At 46.4% G+C, this 14,257-nt stretch overlaps 1 protein-coding gene across 5 annotated transcripts in view; it reads left to right on the forward strand.

The window, feature by feature from the left end:
- The window catches only part of cacnb2b (calcium channel, voltage-dependent, beta 2b), an 18,203-nt gene continuing 3,946 nt past the window's right edge, over positions 1 to 14,257 (forward strand). Inside the window, exons 1-11 of one of the 5 annotated variants that reach the window (XM_037458110.2) lie at positions 5,095 to 5,389; positions 5,633 to 5,713; positions 10,581 to 10,646; positions 11,498 to 11,620; positions 11,793 to 11,932; positions 12,529 to 12,587; positions 12,702 to 12,727; positions 12,922 to 13,002; positions 13,126 to 13,184; positions 13,284 to 13,393; positions 13,942 to 13,950. In XM_037458110.2, coding sequence (XP_037314007.2) covers positions 5,696 to 5,713; positions 10,581 to 10,646; positions 11,498 to 11,620; positions 11,793 to 11,932; positions 12,529 to 12,587; positions 12,702 to 12,727; positions 12,922 to 13,002; positions 13,126 to 13,184; positions 13,284 to 13,393; positions 13,942 to 13,950 — 691 coding nt within the window. In that variant the 5' untranslated portion in view covers positions 5,095 to 5,389; positions 5,633 to 5,695. Of the gene's footprint in view, positions 634 to 5,094; positions 5,714 to 10,056; positions 10,647 to 11,497; positions 11,621 to 11,792; positions 11,933 to 12,528; positions 12,588 to 12,701; positions 12,728 to 12,921; positions 13,003 to 13,125; positions 13,185 to 13,283; positions 13,394 to 13,941; positions 13,951 to 14,257 lie in introns of those variants that run through there. The other 4 variants (XM_037458106.2, XM_037458109.2, XM_062557581.1 and 1 more) reach the window with 4 other exon arrangements.

Raw genomic sequence — 14,257 nt, forward strand, 5'->3', positions numbered from 1 at the left:
AGCAGCGTGGTGGAGGGAGAGGAGGCGCAGGAGGAGCCGTAGAGCTGCGGAAAAAAAAAGGAAATCTTCGAAAGAAACTGAAGATCTGAAGACTCCCGGCGTGGAATCACTGCACGGGAAACGGGCTGGACACAGGCAAGTGGGATGTGGAGTGATGCGAGGACTCTGATTGGACGAATGGGACAGACTACCGAGCACTGAGAGAAACCTACGGGACAGAAAATGGCATTTGTTTTTTGGATTTAAGAGGGGGGAGGGGGGTTTATGGACCGGGTTAGTCGGAACAGAGAACCACCCGTCCTCCTGACATGAGCACACGAGCGGCTACACAAGAAGACCTCTCACTTGTCTGCACATGGGACTCCAGACGCTGTGAGACGTTGGCTGTCCGGATCACCTGAACTCACCTGAGGACTCCCGAGAGGGACCAACCTGTGGACCTGTGGAGCCCCTTTTCAGGAGCGATGTCGATCAGGTGGACCACCTGTGCCACGAGGATCCTGCGCGTTACCCTGGCCTGAGACGACCTGCCCCCCCCCCCACCCCCCGTAACCGCCTCCTCTCCCCCTGCAGCTGGATGTCTCGATGTATTGCTGTGGTCTGGGACACTGGCGGAGAGTGCAGTCCACCGATGTAAGTGTCCACCCGTCCGTCTCGTGATAACAGGCGAGTGCGTTGTGTTTAATACTCGGAGCAGCTGTTCTCGTCACATCTGTCTTGGCTGAGGTGTCCGCAGGGTTCCTTCGGGGCGAGAGAAGGACAGACAGGGGCAGTTGTCTCATTACGTGGGCAGTTTTTCACTGTCCTCCCAATGACAGAGAGGACCACTCTCCTCTCTTCCTTTCTTCCTTGTGTTTCCACTCATCTTACTTTACACCTCTCGTCGCCACGCGGCCGCTGTTGCTTTTTCCTGTCGCGTGTCCACGGTAGAGTCCCGTCGCCGCTGATACCCTCGGAGCTGTGCATTGTGGGACGGCGCTGACGGCACAGGACCCTTTGGCTCCCGCGTTCCTACGTGAAATAGGCTTACTGTCAGCCCCCCCCCCCGCCCCCCCTGCACTCAGTAGGCCGTGAGCGCAAAGCCTCGCAGATTAACGCGCGCCGGTTTGCCTCAGCAACGAGTCGGGGGGGAAAGTGACACGGAGTACAAACCCGGAACCAGCAAGTGTATTTAAATGTGATGAATGAATAATCAATAAGAAGAAAATTAACACATTTAAATTCACAATTTTATTTGTTTTGTCCAACTTTTCCTTTATGTTTGCTTTTTTCTATCATGGAACATCATGCATAGTCTTTTTTAGGGAAAATAACTGAACTTAGACATTTTTTTGTGTGGAAAGGCTCCTCTGGGCGTAGCCTTTTGCTGGCAGAGAATAGAGCTGCAATTCAGCCTCTAAGAAGCAGCATAAGACATGTTCTTGAGAAGGGAAGTACGACACTCGACACTCACGCTGCTATTTTCTACTTCACTCCAGCATCTGGGACTGTAGATCACAGACGAGCACCTTTGCGGGTCCAAAAAAGCCCCTCAGGGTTGTCTCACCTATTTAAATGTCTGTTTATTTATTCCTACATAGGCAATTGAGGGAAGTAAAGGGGTCTGTTGGTTTTCAATTCTTGTATTAAATATACAAAGTAAGCAAAGTCAGTCGTGTTACACTATGATGATCAACTCTTTTGTGCCGTACTCTAAGTGCTGACATGAGAGTGGTGCAGTATCGACCGTCTTGTGTCTTGTGAGAGGTGACGACTTAATTCCCGAATTGTTGAACGACTGTATTGAAGACATCCATCCTCACTCACCCTGTCGGCGTTCTGATGCACTCCCCATTCCTCCATCTCCTCAACGCTCACATCAATCACCATTCAACATCTCACCCTCTCCGTTACACTTCCCTGTTCCCGTCTCAATCTCCCCTCTCCCGTATGGTAGGAGGGCAGCATTGGCCGTTTGCTGGCCGCAGCCTCCTGGCGTTACGGAGGAGGGGCATCAGCCAGATGTTTGGTTGCGTATCCAAAAAAAAGAGGGTTTTAATTGTGAAACAGAAGACAGCCTTTAAGAATTGGCAGGTTCCAGGTGAAAAACTGAAGGAACTTTTCAGAGTGTTCTATCTCTGCATGTGAAGGGCCCTTTTGGAGGCATCCTATCTTTGTATCTTCCTCTCACTCCCACTCCTCCTCCTCCTCCTCCTCCTCCTCCTCCTCCTCCGTAAGTCAGTTTTGGATCATGTTCAGCCGGGTGTGATTGGAGGGCGACGCTCCAGGCAGATGTAGATCTGGTGAGTGGTGTTGGCACAGGGAGGCGAAGCAGTGGAGGACGTCAAATGAAAAGCCTGTCTCCGAGCGTGCTGCTGAAGGTGGACTTGGATCTGTGTGTGCCTGTGTGTGTGTGCGTGCGTGTGTGCGCGTGTGTGTGTGTGTGTGTGTGTGTGTGTGTGTGAGGACGCTGAGCGTTTCAGGAGTCGGGCCCTTGACCCACCCGACTGCAAGCCATGTCAAAAGAGCCCAAGAACAAAAATGTCTCGTGGGTGAGTACTGCCTGTCTGGCTGCCGGGTGGGGGGGGGGGGGGGGGGGGGGGAGGAGCAGAGAGGGGGTGGAGGGGGATTATAGGAGTTCAGATTGAGTGCATTTAGAAAAATGTCAGCCAGCCTCATCTGCTTTCATATTTGTTATATGCATTGATTTATGATGACGAACACTACATATTCAGGAACTCCTGCATGTGGCAGTTTTGGACCAAATAAGAAGCATGTTTCTTATTAAAAGAACACCAGATAGAAAATAGAGAAGAATGATGTGTCTTTTTGCACATCTGCCTTCATGTGTCCAACAAACAGCTGTGCAAAAGCTGTCGGTGCTCATCACCTGCACGCTTTACCCCATCCTGCCCGGCCAGCTGAGAATTGAAAGGGTAATGACAAAATAGGAACGTGGATGATCAGGCTTAAATCAGCGAGAAATTACTTTTTGGTCGTGTCCAATTTCAGGCAATGATGAATTCTTTATTCAGTTGAGGGCAGATGTGTGGTTTCTAGCTGTGTGCAGAGCGGAAGGCCTGGGTCTGGACCTCTGCCTGAAATGTTGCGCGCCAACCATCCCTTCCTCAGAGGCCCAGTACCCAGCTTGACAGCTCACACACACGTCTGGTGTTGTAAGAAGCTTAGGCACAGATGTTTGTTCATGTATGTGTGAGAGCTCGTGTGCAGACGCACATCGTGGCTCTGCTCGTAACACAAACTTTTTGTTTCGTGATCGGCGGGATGCAATGTTTGTTATGATTCAATAGCAACCAAGTACACGACCATGTTCATTCCGAAGCCGCTTTCACATTGTGGCAGAAAAACAAAAGCACCTCGGCCTCTTGTGCTTTGCTCCCGGTCAGGATGTTGTTTCTGACTATAAGGTGTTTAATCTGTCACAAGCTGATATCTAAATACTAGATCAATGCGACAAAATATATTAACGTAGTCAACGAACCTTTGTTTACTTGAGCCGCAAAAACGAAATGGCCGCTAGCCGCAGTCAGTTACGGAGAAAGCCAGACGGTAGCGTTGAGATGGAGAGAGAGCTTTTTGCATTAGAAATAATACAAACAGCGAAGAACTGGGCGGAGGAATTCCTCTATGTGTCAAACAGAAGTGGCAAACGGACCACTTAAAGCACCGCTGTGCTGAGTCGGCTGCTATGCTAAGCTAGCTGCTCGGCTAAATTAGCTGCTAAACTAGCTGCTCGGCTAAATCAGCTGCTGGGCTAAATTAGCTGCTAGGCTAAATTAGCTGCTAGGCTAAGAGTTGCTAGTTCAACATGTTCCACCGAGTGGAATTCTGCCTCCAAGATGATCCAATGTGTGTAGTTTTGTGTTACAAATAACAATGGCAATTAAACAACAGTTTCTAAAATACACTTGATTACTCATTACTTTGTCTAAAGATTCACTCATGATTAATGTATTTCAAAATGTGCAATTAATTAGTTAATTTTTGTTTAATCTATTGACAGCCCTACTAAATACCAATCACAAATCACAAAGACTGTGAATATTTAAATCACTGTGACACACACTTGAAGGGGACATTTCACACAGAACTCTTTTCCAGTCTGGTTTGCGATCATCATTCAATACTGTAATATTATAATAAGGATGCGCGAGCGGCTCGGCTCTGTTCGCCACACGCACAACAGTTTATGATAAGCTTCCGTTGATTGGTTCTCAAGTTATTTCCCGTCAACTGTTTTTGTGTGTTTTTCATTATTTTTTAGATATGTGGCATTCGCTTTCAGATTCACAAGGTAATGCTCACATTCTCGGGCAGTGCATGACACTAAAGTACAGAGTGTATAAACGCTTCAGTGGGTGTGAAGAATATTTTAGCCTCAGACCGCCTTATGCAACGGCTTCAAAGTCAAAGTAAGCGGGGACTCGGTGTGAGTGTTTCGTTGCCGCTGGAGAAGAGCCGGCTCACTCTGCAGGGGATTTCGGGTGTCACAGAGCAGATTTTGTAAAAAAAAACGCAGCATCCTGCTCAATCCCAGGTCACAGGCTAAGTGCCGGGGCCTTCAGTGCTCAGTCCTCCTCTCCGTGATCACAGATGTCTAGAGAAATTGATGAGGACATGTGTGCGACTGCGTGTGTGTTGCAGGTCCAGGTGTGTGTGAGATGCACAGGTCAGTGTCCACAGTGTCACAGCCTTCTGTCTTTTCAGAGCCTCCCGATGCTCCCCCCTTGAGATTCTATCACTTCACCATATGGCTGGGTCACCAATTCCTGGTCTGTCCATCAGTCAAATTGTAAGACAAACAGTAGTGGTCAGTAATTCAGTTCTTTTTTTATTAGCAGTGTTCCAGTCTTGTGACCCAGTGAAATGGATCACTGTTACAGATTATGCTTTGAGTTTATCTAAAGCGTAAATGATCCTCCACAAATACTATTTGAAAGGTTTGGCTTAAAGAGATGAAAGTAGTTTTTTGAAAATATAGGTCCAACTGTCGCTGTTGCAGATTTACCTGTGTATCTCATGGTGGGGGGGGGGGGGGGGGTGATGATGACTTATGTCACGAGATGCTTTTTTTTTAAAATCTCATCGTTCTATTTTGGAGCCAGGACGTTGTTTTGTTACAGCAAAGCCACAGGAAGTTATTTGGACACGCACGCGCGCGCGCACGCACGCACGGACGCACTCCGACTAAAATCCCCGGAGATCCACGCAGCGCGGGGGGGACGACTCCGCTCCACGACCACGAAGAGACCCTCGACACTTTGCGTTATGTAACTTGTGGACGCGGCGCGCGCGGTCGGGCACCTTCTTGGTCTGCGCGGCGCTCGAGGTCAGCGAACAGATCCGCACAGGGAAATAAGCCTTTAATACCTCGAGGACTCAGGAGAGGGTAACTACACGCAACTCACAATACAGACTCAAGTGAGAAAAAAAAAAACCCTCACGCAACTCATCGGCGTCCCGGCGGTGTCCTCCTGCGCGTCGCGGTTTAGTTTGGAAATTTTTCTTCTTTTGCGCACAACGCGGCGGTTGAAGGACGTCGTTTTGTTGCATTTAACTGCATCTCAGTACACGTTCACCTGCTTGACAGGTAAACCGCCTCATGGCAGACTTCTCCGTGCCTCATTTACAGGAGCCACTTGAGCTATAATCTGATCCGCGCCTTACAACCGTTGGATAACACTAAAGGAACGCCATGCCACCAAAGAAAAAGGTAAAATTTGAAGCACTCTTTTTGTGTGTGTGTGTGTGTGTGTGTGTGTGCGTGTGCGCGTGCGTGTACGTGAACAGGATGGGTAGGAGAATGCACCATCTGTTGCACTGGGCGTTAATCCTTGTGTGAGGCCTTTCCCCATCAGTGCACTCAACGAGGAGAGAGAGAGACTCACCTCCACGTGCTGCGTGCATTATGTCACGTGACCACGGGCTTCAAGGGGGAGTTGCATAAGCAATGGCCTGTGTAGATAGGGTGGATTCAATATATTGCCTACCTTCGATTTAGAAACTGTAACCGTGCACAGTACTTGTAGTAGCAGCAGCATCCCGTTCCTCTTCCTCACGCTGCACATGTCGCCAACTCACACAGTGATCTGGTGAAATGCATCTCACTTACGTTAACATTTTACAAATGTTCTCTTTTTTTTTTAGTAACCTTCGTCTTTCTTGCCTGAAAACGTCTTTTTTTTTCGCTTTGTGCAGAGAGTGTTCTCCTCTAGATAGAAACGACCTCTTTGTGCTTCTCATCCATCACCGTTGCGTTCAAGTCACAAAAACGATGCGTCTGTCAATCTTTGAAAAAGTCAGAAGGTTGTTTAAAAACTCTTTCTGCTGTCATGAAGCTGCAACCAGAATCCTTATGGACTCTTGTAGCCATCTGGGGAAATTAATATTCTGTCTGCTGCACAATTTTATTGGTATTTTTGTTTGTGCTTAATGAAAACAAAGACTTGGAAATAACATTTTGTATTTTCTTACTCAACGAGCCGTGAACCAAAAGTAATAGTGTTTTATTATCAGTGTATTATCTCTATATATATATATATTTTCAAATTAGGCTGTTCAAAACCTGAAGGAGCTTGTGTCCCGCCGGCAATTTGAAGAGGAACTCAACAACAACAAACAAAAACAAAACAACATTTTTTTTTTTTTTATCAGCCCTGCAACTTTTAACTATTAACTTAACTCACACGTCTCTCGCTTGTTGCTGCAGCCGGAAGCAGTTTCCTTTGAAATGGCTCTGAAAAGCCACATTACTTTTTCTGCCCATCACCACACAGAAGACAGACAAAGCTACTGACAGAATGGGGCGTAACGCTTTTTCCCTCTTCAGGAGACAGAGAAACAATTCTACTCAAGTGCGTTGAAAAAAGAAAAATGTGTATATTTTTGTATACCAATAACCTTTTATGGACATGATATGAATGCACATCTACAGTACCGATCGGCACGAGCGGAGAGTGTGACAGTAACTGGAGATAGTCAAACAGGTTGAGAATGTTAAATATTTCTTAAAATGCTGACATTTTTCGAACTATTTGGACAACATTCGTACTTTGCATGAGCTTTACGTAACTCATGCAATGTAACTCAAGGAATCATTAAATACTTTCACAACAGCACCGGTCGTCACGCAACGTTGTGTCGTTTAAAGAACTACTGGTCTCTATTGAAACAAGTGACGATGAGCTGAAATGTATAGCGCTAACACGCGGTTAGCGTCGCTGAGCGGACGGCCTTCCCATCCGGCATCCCAGTGTGCTGCCGCTCGTTAACCCAGAGCAGGGAAAAGCCTCTTAGTGTCCGTCCGGGCAGGAAGTGGAGCCACAAGGCGAGTAGACCTCTTCCCTTTGAGGTTGGGATGGTTTGCAAGTTGATTACAGCGCGTTTCTTCTTCCTCTCTATATTGTCTTATCTTTTTTTTTTGTGTGTTCTCAATGGGTTTTATACTGTAGACGACGAGAGAGAGAGAGAGAGAGAGAGGACTCGTTCCTCAGTGCGGTAAGTGAGCGATGGTGATAACAGTGATGCCCCCCCCCCCCACACACACACACACACACACACCCTCCTTCCAGCAGCAGGCATGTCAGTCTGAACGATGAACGAGAAGGATGGATGATGCTCTTGAATCTCTCTCTGTCAGGGAGCCTGAGGCCATGCGGTCCGTTGGCAGCGAGGAGGTGGCATTTGTCTCTCTCTCTCTCTCTCCCTCTCGCTCTAAACCCTGGATTGACGCATGCTATCTTAATCTCCTTACTCAGAGACAACCATGACCCAGAGTGTGGAGAGCCAGAATACGCTACCTCCCCCCCTCCTCCCCATGCAATGTTTTCTTTTTTTTCCTTTCATTTTGGTATTTGGTGCCGCGAAATTGTCTTTGTAGAAAAATATTTTGATAAGTAGTCGACAGCAAAATAATATATAAATTTTATTTGATGGATACTTGTGTAACTACATTTACAGGCAGTTATAAAAGAAGTGTCGTCAACATCCTCGTCCGTGAATTTGCTTTTTTTCACCTCCGTCTGAAGTCTTTCTTTTAAAAAATGACCACAAACTGGCGACATCAGTAATAAGGCATCCCGTATTAACATACTGTACCCACATGAATCACTCTCAGTGCAGCACAGATCCGCCGACCCTCCCCATCTATAATTGGGGATCCAAAGGGCCGCCATGCAGACTTTAACTCTGCGGCGGAGGGCGGGCGCCAAAGGTCGAGGCGGCGCTGCCAAACCGACCGTATCTGTGGTGGCACGGAGGCAGAGGGCACGGAGCCAGGCTCCTTCAGGCAGACGATGCGGAGCAGCTGATTGGACGGGGGGGGGGGGCTGGGGGGCCTGGAGCATCACTTGAATACTTTTCCTTTGCATCTGTGTTTCTAATGGTCATAAAAGGGCTCATAAGGGTTCAACGGTATCAAGTCCACTTTATTGTACTTCTGCATCCAAGAATCTCCTCTTTCTGTTAAAGACAGCTGCCGTGTGTGTCTTATTTTATTGGACTCAGTTGCACGTCATCTTGCTCAATTAAACCTGATGGTCAGAGTGAATTCTGTGAGTTTAACTTTTAACATTCCTCTCAGCTGCTCCAACCAGCCGGGCGTATCTCAGCGTTTTCCTTCAGGTGCACAGTTCAGTCCTCTCGTGGCCAGCCAGCTGGCTCCTGCTGGTTCTGATTATTTCAGTTTCAGGGATGGAGTCCATCTCCCCAATCAGATATTGGTCTCCCTAATGTACTCCCCTCCGGCGGGTGAGTAAAGAGCTGTGTAAACGTTTTCTCTCGCAGGAAAGGAGTCACCTTCAGGTAGCACGAGAGAGAAAGTGATTTTAGTTGCCCCCCCCCCCACACACACTCCTCCTCCCCTCCCCATCCTCCTTGTTCTCCGTATTCCTTTGCCTCCCAAGCCACGTAATCACGCTAATGGGCCGGGGGTCGGTTTGCAACTGGGAGGGGCTGAGGAGACAGCGGGGGAGGAGGGTGGGGGGGGGGGGGGGGGCATTGACTAAATGCAGAACAGTAAAAGATTCTTTGCAACTCAGCCTCAGTGGAGCTGAACATTGTTTGGCTGGCTGACATTGGGGAGGCGGGTCGCTGTGCGAGCAGATGTCCACACCAGCCGTGGGTGAACAGAGAGCCGTGCCTGCGCATGGGGTGGGGGGGAGATTTCCTTCCTTCTGCCTCCTTTCTGAGCTGGCGACTATATCTGTTCATTTGAACACCTTTGGTTCAATTTATACAAGTTCTAATGGTGCATTTAACTTGATTTCATAAGGTGATTGAGATGAATTTAGACACCACACAGGCTGCTCTTTTATGTCCCTTTCTGGATTGCCATGAACAGACAACCAAGGTCTTTCCTCCCGCCCCATAATCTCCTTCTTATAATCTAAGCTCTTAATTAAAACAGAGTCTTTTTAAAACACAAAATAAGGGCTCTGGGTCCTACAAAATACATTCATGCTCTTAATAGCTAATGATTTAAATATTATTGATACCTGGAAGTAAACAGTCCAGGAAGAGTAACATCTAGACAGAACAATGCTAACTAACAAATAACTTTACAAAAAAAACATGTAAAAAAACATGGGTTCAAAATACAACGTAAGTCTCTTTGGGTAAAAGCGTCAAAATGATGAGGTGATCCTGCTGACGACAACTTAAGGGGGAATGAATGTTTAGAGTATATTGAGGGTTCAGGTGAAGTTGTTGGAGGGCGCAGAAGCTTTAAGTGACAGGTGGGTGTCGCCTCACGCCGCTCCCTGCTCGATGTCTGCACCATCTGGACGTTGTTTAGGCTGCAGGAAAAGTAAATGTAAAGAAGACAGTATGCTTTAAGAGGATGTTGCACTTGTAGTTGATCTCTGAAGAGATCACGATGGAACCAAACCATGCAACTTTCTTCTATTACTTTACTTTTACTTCTTTTTTCCATTCAAGATTTTCCTACTTTTTTTTCAAGAAATTCTTTGACTTTTTTTTCAAAAACATTTTTTGACCTAATATATATATTTTTTTACAAATATTCATAAATAAAATGTTTTCCTTTTTCCCCTTTATATTTTTTGCCCTGAGATATTTTGACTTAATGCTTTTTGACTTTTTTCAGCCCAATATTTTGACTTTTTTGCCATGAAATTTTTTGCCCAAATATTTGTTCTTATTGATGAAGAATTTATGACGAGATGTCGCATTGTAGGTTTTTATAATTAGAAGGATCAGTCTTTGTATTTATCTTGAATTAGACTCGCATTTTAGGTAACAAAGGTTGTTTCAAAGATGTGATGATCTTTGACACAGATATATTGTTTTTATCCCACCTTGTGACATATTGTGCGTCATCTCTTTTACGTAAGTGTGTATCTCCGCCTCTGCTGGACAGAACACTTGATAAATAGATTTTCAATCCCAGTATTTCATAAGAATGATGTGCTTTACTTACACACATATTCCACTAGAAAGAATGTCGTTTGTGCTTCTTTGTGTACTTCACAAAAGCCCATTCGCACAGTTCAATGTGCAACAGTCATCATCATTGCAGGGACACGGATCAAAGTAACTGTTACTCTGTGTTTCTCCTGCAGGGAGAGCGTCAGGACTCAGACGTTGTCGAGGAAAGAAACGCCCAGGTGCAGCTGGAAAAGGCCAAGGTACTTTCAAACCGTTTCATCGTGGTAGCGTCCCGCTCTGCGAGGACACCATTACATCAGAAGACACCAGGACATCAGATTAGTCAGGCAACATTCTGCTTGTCTTCCCTTTTACACGCTTGATGCCCTGTGAAGGATAATAATGAAGGATATTGATTGCTGCTGATCCAGTTGTAAATAATTCAATAATTCAGCTGATTGCTTTGAGGCAATATGGCAAACAAAATATAGTAGAAACTACATTTCTAAAAACAGAAATACAACAGGACAATTAATTAAATTCCAATGTAGTAAATGTTTTTGCTCTACCTTAAATCCTTAAAAACTCAAAGGTCATTTAGGACTAAAACACATCAAAACAACCCAACTAAGGAATGCTCTGGCTAATTTGAGCATACACATGCAGCAAGGAAACAAACAGTGCAGTGCAGAAAACACAATTTCATTCAAATTTGTGGCAAACCTTTTTGTTAGAGGTCATTCGTGATGTGTTTTGTAAAAAATCCGAAAAAGTTCAATTTGCTCGAGTCGTTAAGTGGCAAAACATTGCGCTCCCTCAGCCACCTGACAGCATGATGTGTTATGCACAATATAAAGCACAAAGGGCATCTGTGCACTGCGTTTTGCAGAGACCAGAGTCCCAATTGCGGCAGACTGCAGAGCCATAATAGTCACGAAGGGTCATTACACAAATAGATATTAGATATTATCCCTCTCAAATATGTAGTGCACGGTCAAATGGTACAATTTGCAAGTTCGCACACAAAGGACCCACGTAAAACGCGCGCAGATACACACACGTTTTGGGCTCCTGTACAACGTCGACGTGAACACGTGTCCCGTGTCCGCAGTACAAGCCTGTGGCATTCGCGGTGCGTTGCAACTTCTCCTACACGCCAGCAGACGACGACAACGTTCCCGTGCCGGGGCAGGCCGTCACCTTCGAGGCCAGAGAGTTCATCCACGTCAAGGAGGTCGGAATCACAATCACACAAACACACACACATTGTGCAGGATCAGATACCGGTGGGAGGTGACAATGATAACAGACGTAATAACGCAAAGGTTGAATAGTGTCGTTAACCATTAGTGTAAATGTGAGGCAAGGCCTTAAATGGCCCCTTTTTAAACCTGTTTGCTGAGCAGAAGTTCAACAATGAGTGGTGGATCGGCCGGCCGGTGAAGGAGGACGGCGTGGTGGGCTTCGTCCCCAGTCCGGTCAACCTGGAGACCATTCTCATCCGGAGGGAAGTGCAGGCGAGGAAAGCCGCCAAGGCCTTAGCCAAGTAAGTGCGGCGCGTTTCCCTTTCGCACACAACGGTCCTCGGGGGGGCCTCACACAGCTCACGTGACGCCGCGTCCGTGGTCATCGGGAGAGCGGCGGGGAACAGAGGAGCAGGTCAATAAAGGCGGTTCAATGATGCAGAGCTATTTTCAGAAGTACGGACGTTTGCCTTTTGTTGAGCGAGGAGGTTTTCTTACTCTAATGAGTCTCTTCAGGCATTAAGATCCACTGTGGACTGAAGGATTTTGACTTGACCCACTTAGGCTGAAAGAAAATCATCTAGAGGATGATTCTTGTTGCACATGTGGATGTGGTGCCAACTGTGTTCCAGATAACTTCCAGGGATTTTCCCTCCACGCTTTTTATGGCTTTGTCTTTTATGGAGTCTGCAGGCAAAGATTTTTAAATAGCTTAAATAACTAGCGCTCTATTTTTAGAAGTAGACAACAGCAAAAGCTCCATTGATCGCTCTTTGGGGGAATTCAAATATTACAGCAGCTCAAAGAAGTCAAAGAAGCATGAAAGAAAAGTAAAAATATGTATATATATATATGAGGAAAGGCCTTTTTTTAATATAAGTCAATTCTCTCATTTCAGCAAAGCCACTCAAGTAGCTCAAGATATGAACGCAAAGAAATATACTCCCCCATCCCAAGGTCAGTGTGTGTTTAACGCTTAAAAAAAAAAAACACAGTGATGATTTTGTCTGTCCATTGGTGGTGTTTGGTGAGTTAACAATAGTAACGTCTCTTATCCTTCCACGCAAACAGCCAACCAGCAGGTGAAAAAGAAACCGGTAAGCAACCAACAGTCTCTGCTGTTCTATTGGCCAACAGAAAGTCAGACACCTTTAACCATCTAACTTTTAATTACCAAAAATAGCATTTAGAAAAAAAACGGAAAATCTGATTTTGTGCGCGTTCAGCCCGTTTGCGCGTTGGCGCAGTGTCTCATAGTCTGAATGAAGCGGGGGCTTCTCTGTGGCTGCAGGGGGAGCAGGTGTCGATGTACGACGTGGTGCCCACCATGCGTCCTGTGGTTCTGATGGGGCCGTCACTGAAGGGCTTAGAGGTGAGCCGCACGCGCTCTGTGGTCTCCGGTCACTTCGGACCCGTTGAGGGTCTCTTTTTTGGTACTTGATTCAAGCTTGCTGGCCTGAGTAGAACTTTATTTAAATTCCACGTGTACTTGCAGGTCACAGACATGATGCAAAAAGCACTCTTTGACTTTTTAAAACATCGATTTGAAGGCAGGTAAGTTCTGATTTAATCCTGCAGGCGTCGCACCTCTCATTCGCGTTTTAAACGAGACTCAACTGTGTAACAATCCCCGTTCCTCCGTGTCCTCTCCAGAATCACTATTACACGGGTCACGGCGGACATCTCTCTGGCTAAACGCTCCATTCTCAACAACCCGGGCAAAAAGGCATTGATGGATCGGTCGAACACTCGCCACAATTTAGGTACGTGGCCCCTTCAACCCAACCTGCAGCCATTGTCGTGGCCAACTATCTGTGGCCCCACTATTATCTGCTCGGGTTTTTCCTCCTCGGGAAAAAGTGCACTGAATTAACTTCTAAAAGAACCTCTTGTAAGCGCCTTAGCCTCTCCGGCCCCTTATCGTGTTTCCCCTCACTCCCTCGCAACCCCGACTAGGTCAAAACAAGCTATTGACTCTATTTCAGCAAGCTCTGAAATGAATGTGTCAGACCCCCCCCCCTCCACCCCCCTCTCATTCCCTCCCTTTTCCCCCTTTTCTTTGTTTGATGTCAACACTGTGTGTGTGATGTGATTTTCTTCTTTCTTTTTGTACTGCATAGCTGATCTTTTATTCAGAGGATGGTGCTGACAGGGATCACTGTGTGCACACGAATCAAGAGTACAAGCAGAATCCATACCACCCCATAAGTTTACCCCCCCCCCCCCCTCAAAAAAAAAAAACCAACAGAGGGGGGATGAGATTTACCTGGTTTTCTCTCCTCTTGTCTTTCTCCTTGCTCTCTCATCCCAGATACTGCCGGTATGTATGACTGACAGGTGTCCGTCTGCTCGGTTTGTCCTTCACTGCCTCATCAGCACCATTAGCCGCTGTGTCTGTTTGTGTCGTAGTGTGCGTAGGCTTGTTTAAGGTGTAATGCACTGTTACCGTAGCGACTTGTGATCCCTCTAGTGGGCGTCCTTTAAAGTAGTCCATCGCGCGATGGCAACACATCCTGTTTCTCTAAAAATGAAATAAAAATACATCACTAACTGTAATAAAGTAGAAGCAGCGTTTCGTCATTGGTCGCGTTTAGACTTATTTTTATCTGTTCAAGGGTCGTGTGAAC

Source organism: Pungitius pungitius, chromosome 15, assembly GCF_949316345.1.
Source record: "Pungitius pungitius chromosome 15, fPunPun2.1, whole genome shotgun sequence".
In the NCBI taxonomy this organism is placed as follows: domain Eukaryota; kingdom Metazoa; phylum Chordata; class Actinopteri; order Perciformes; family Gasterosteidae; genus Pungitius; species Pungitius pungitius.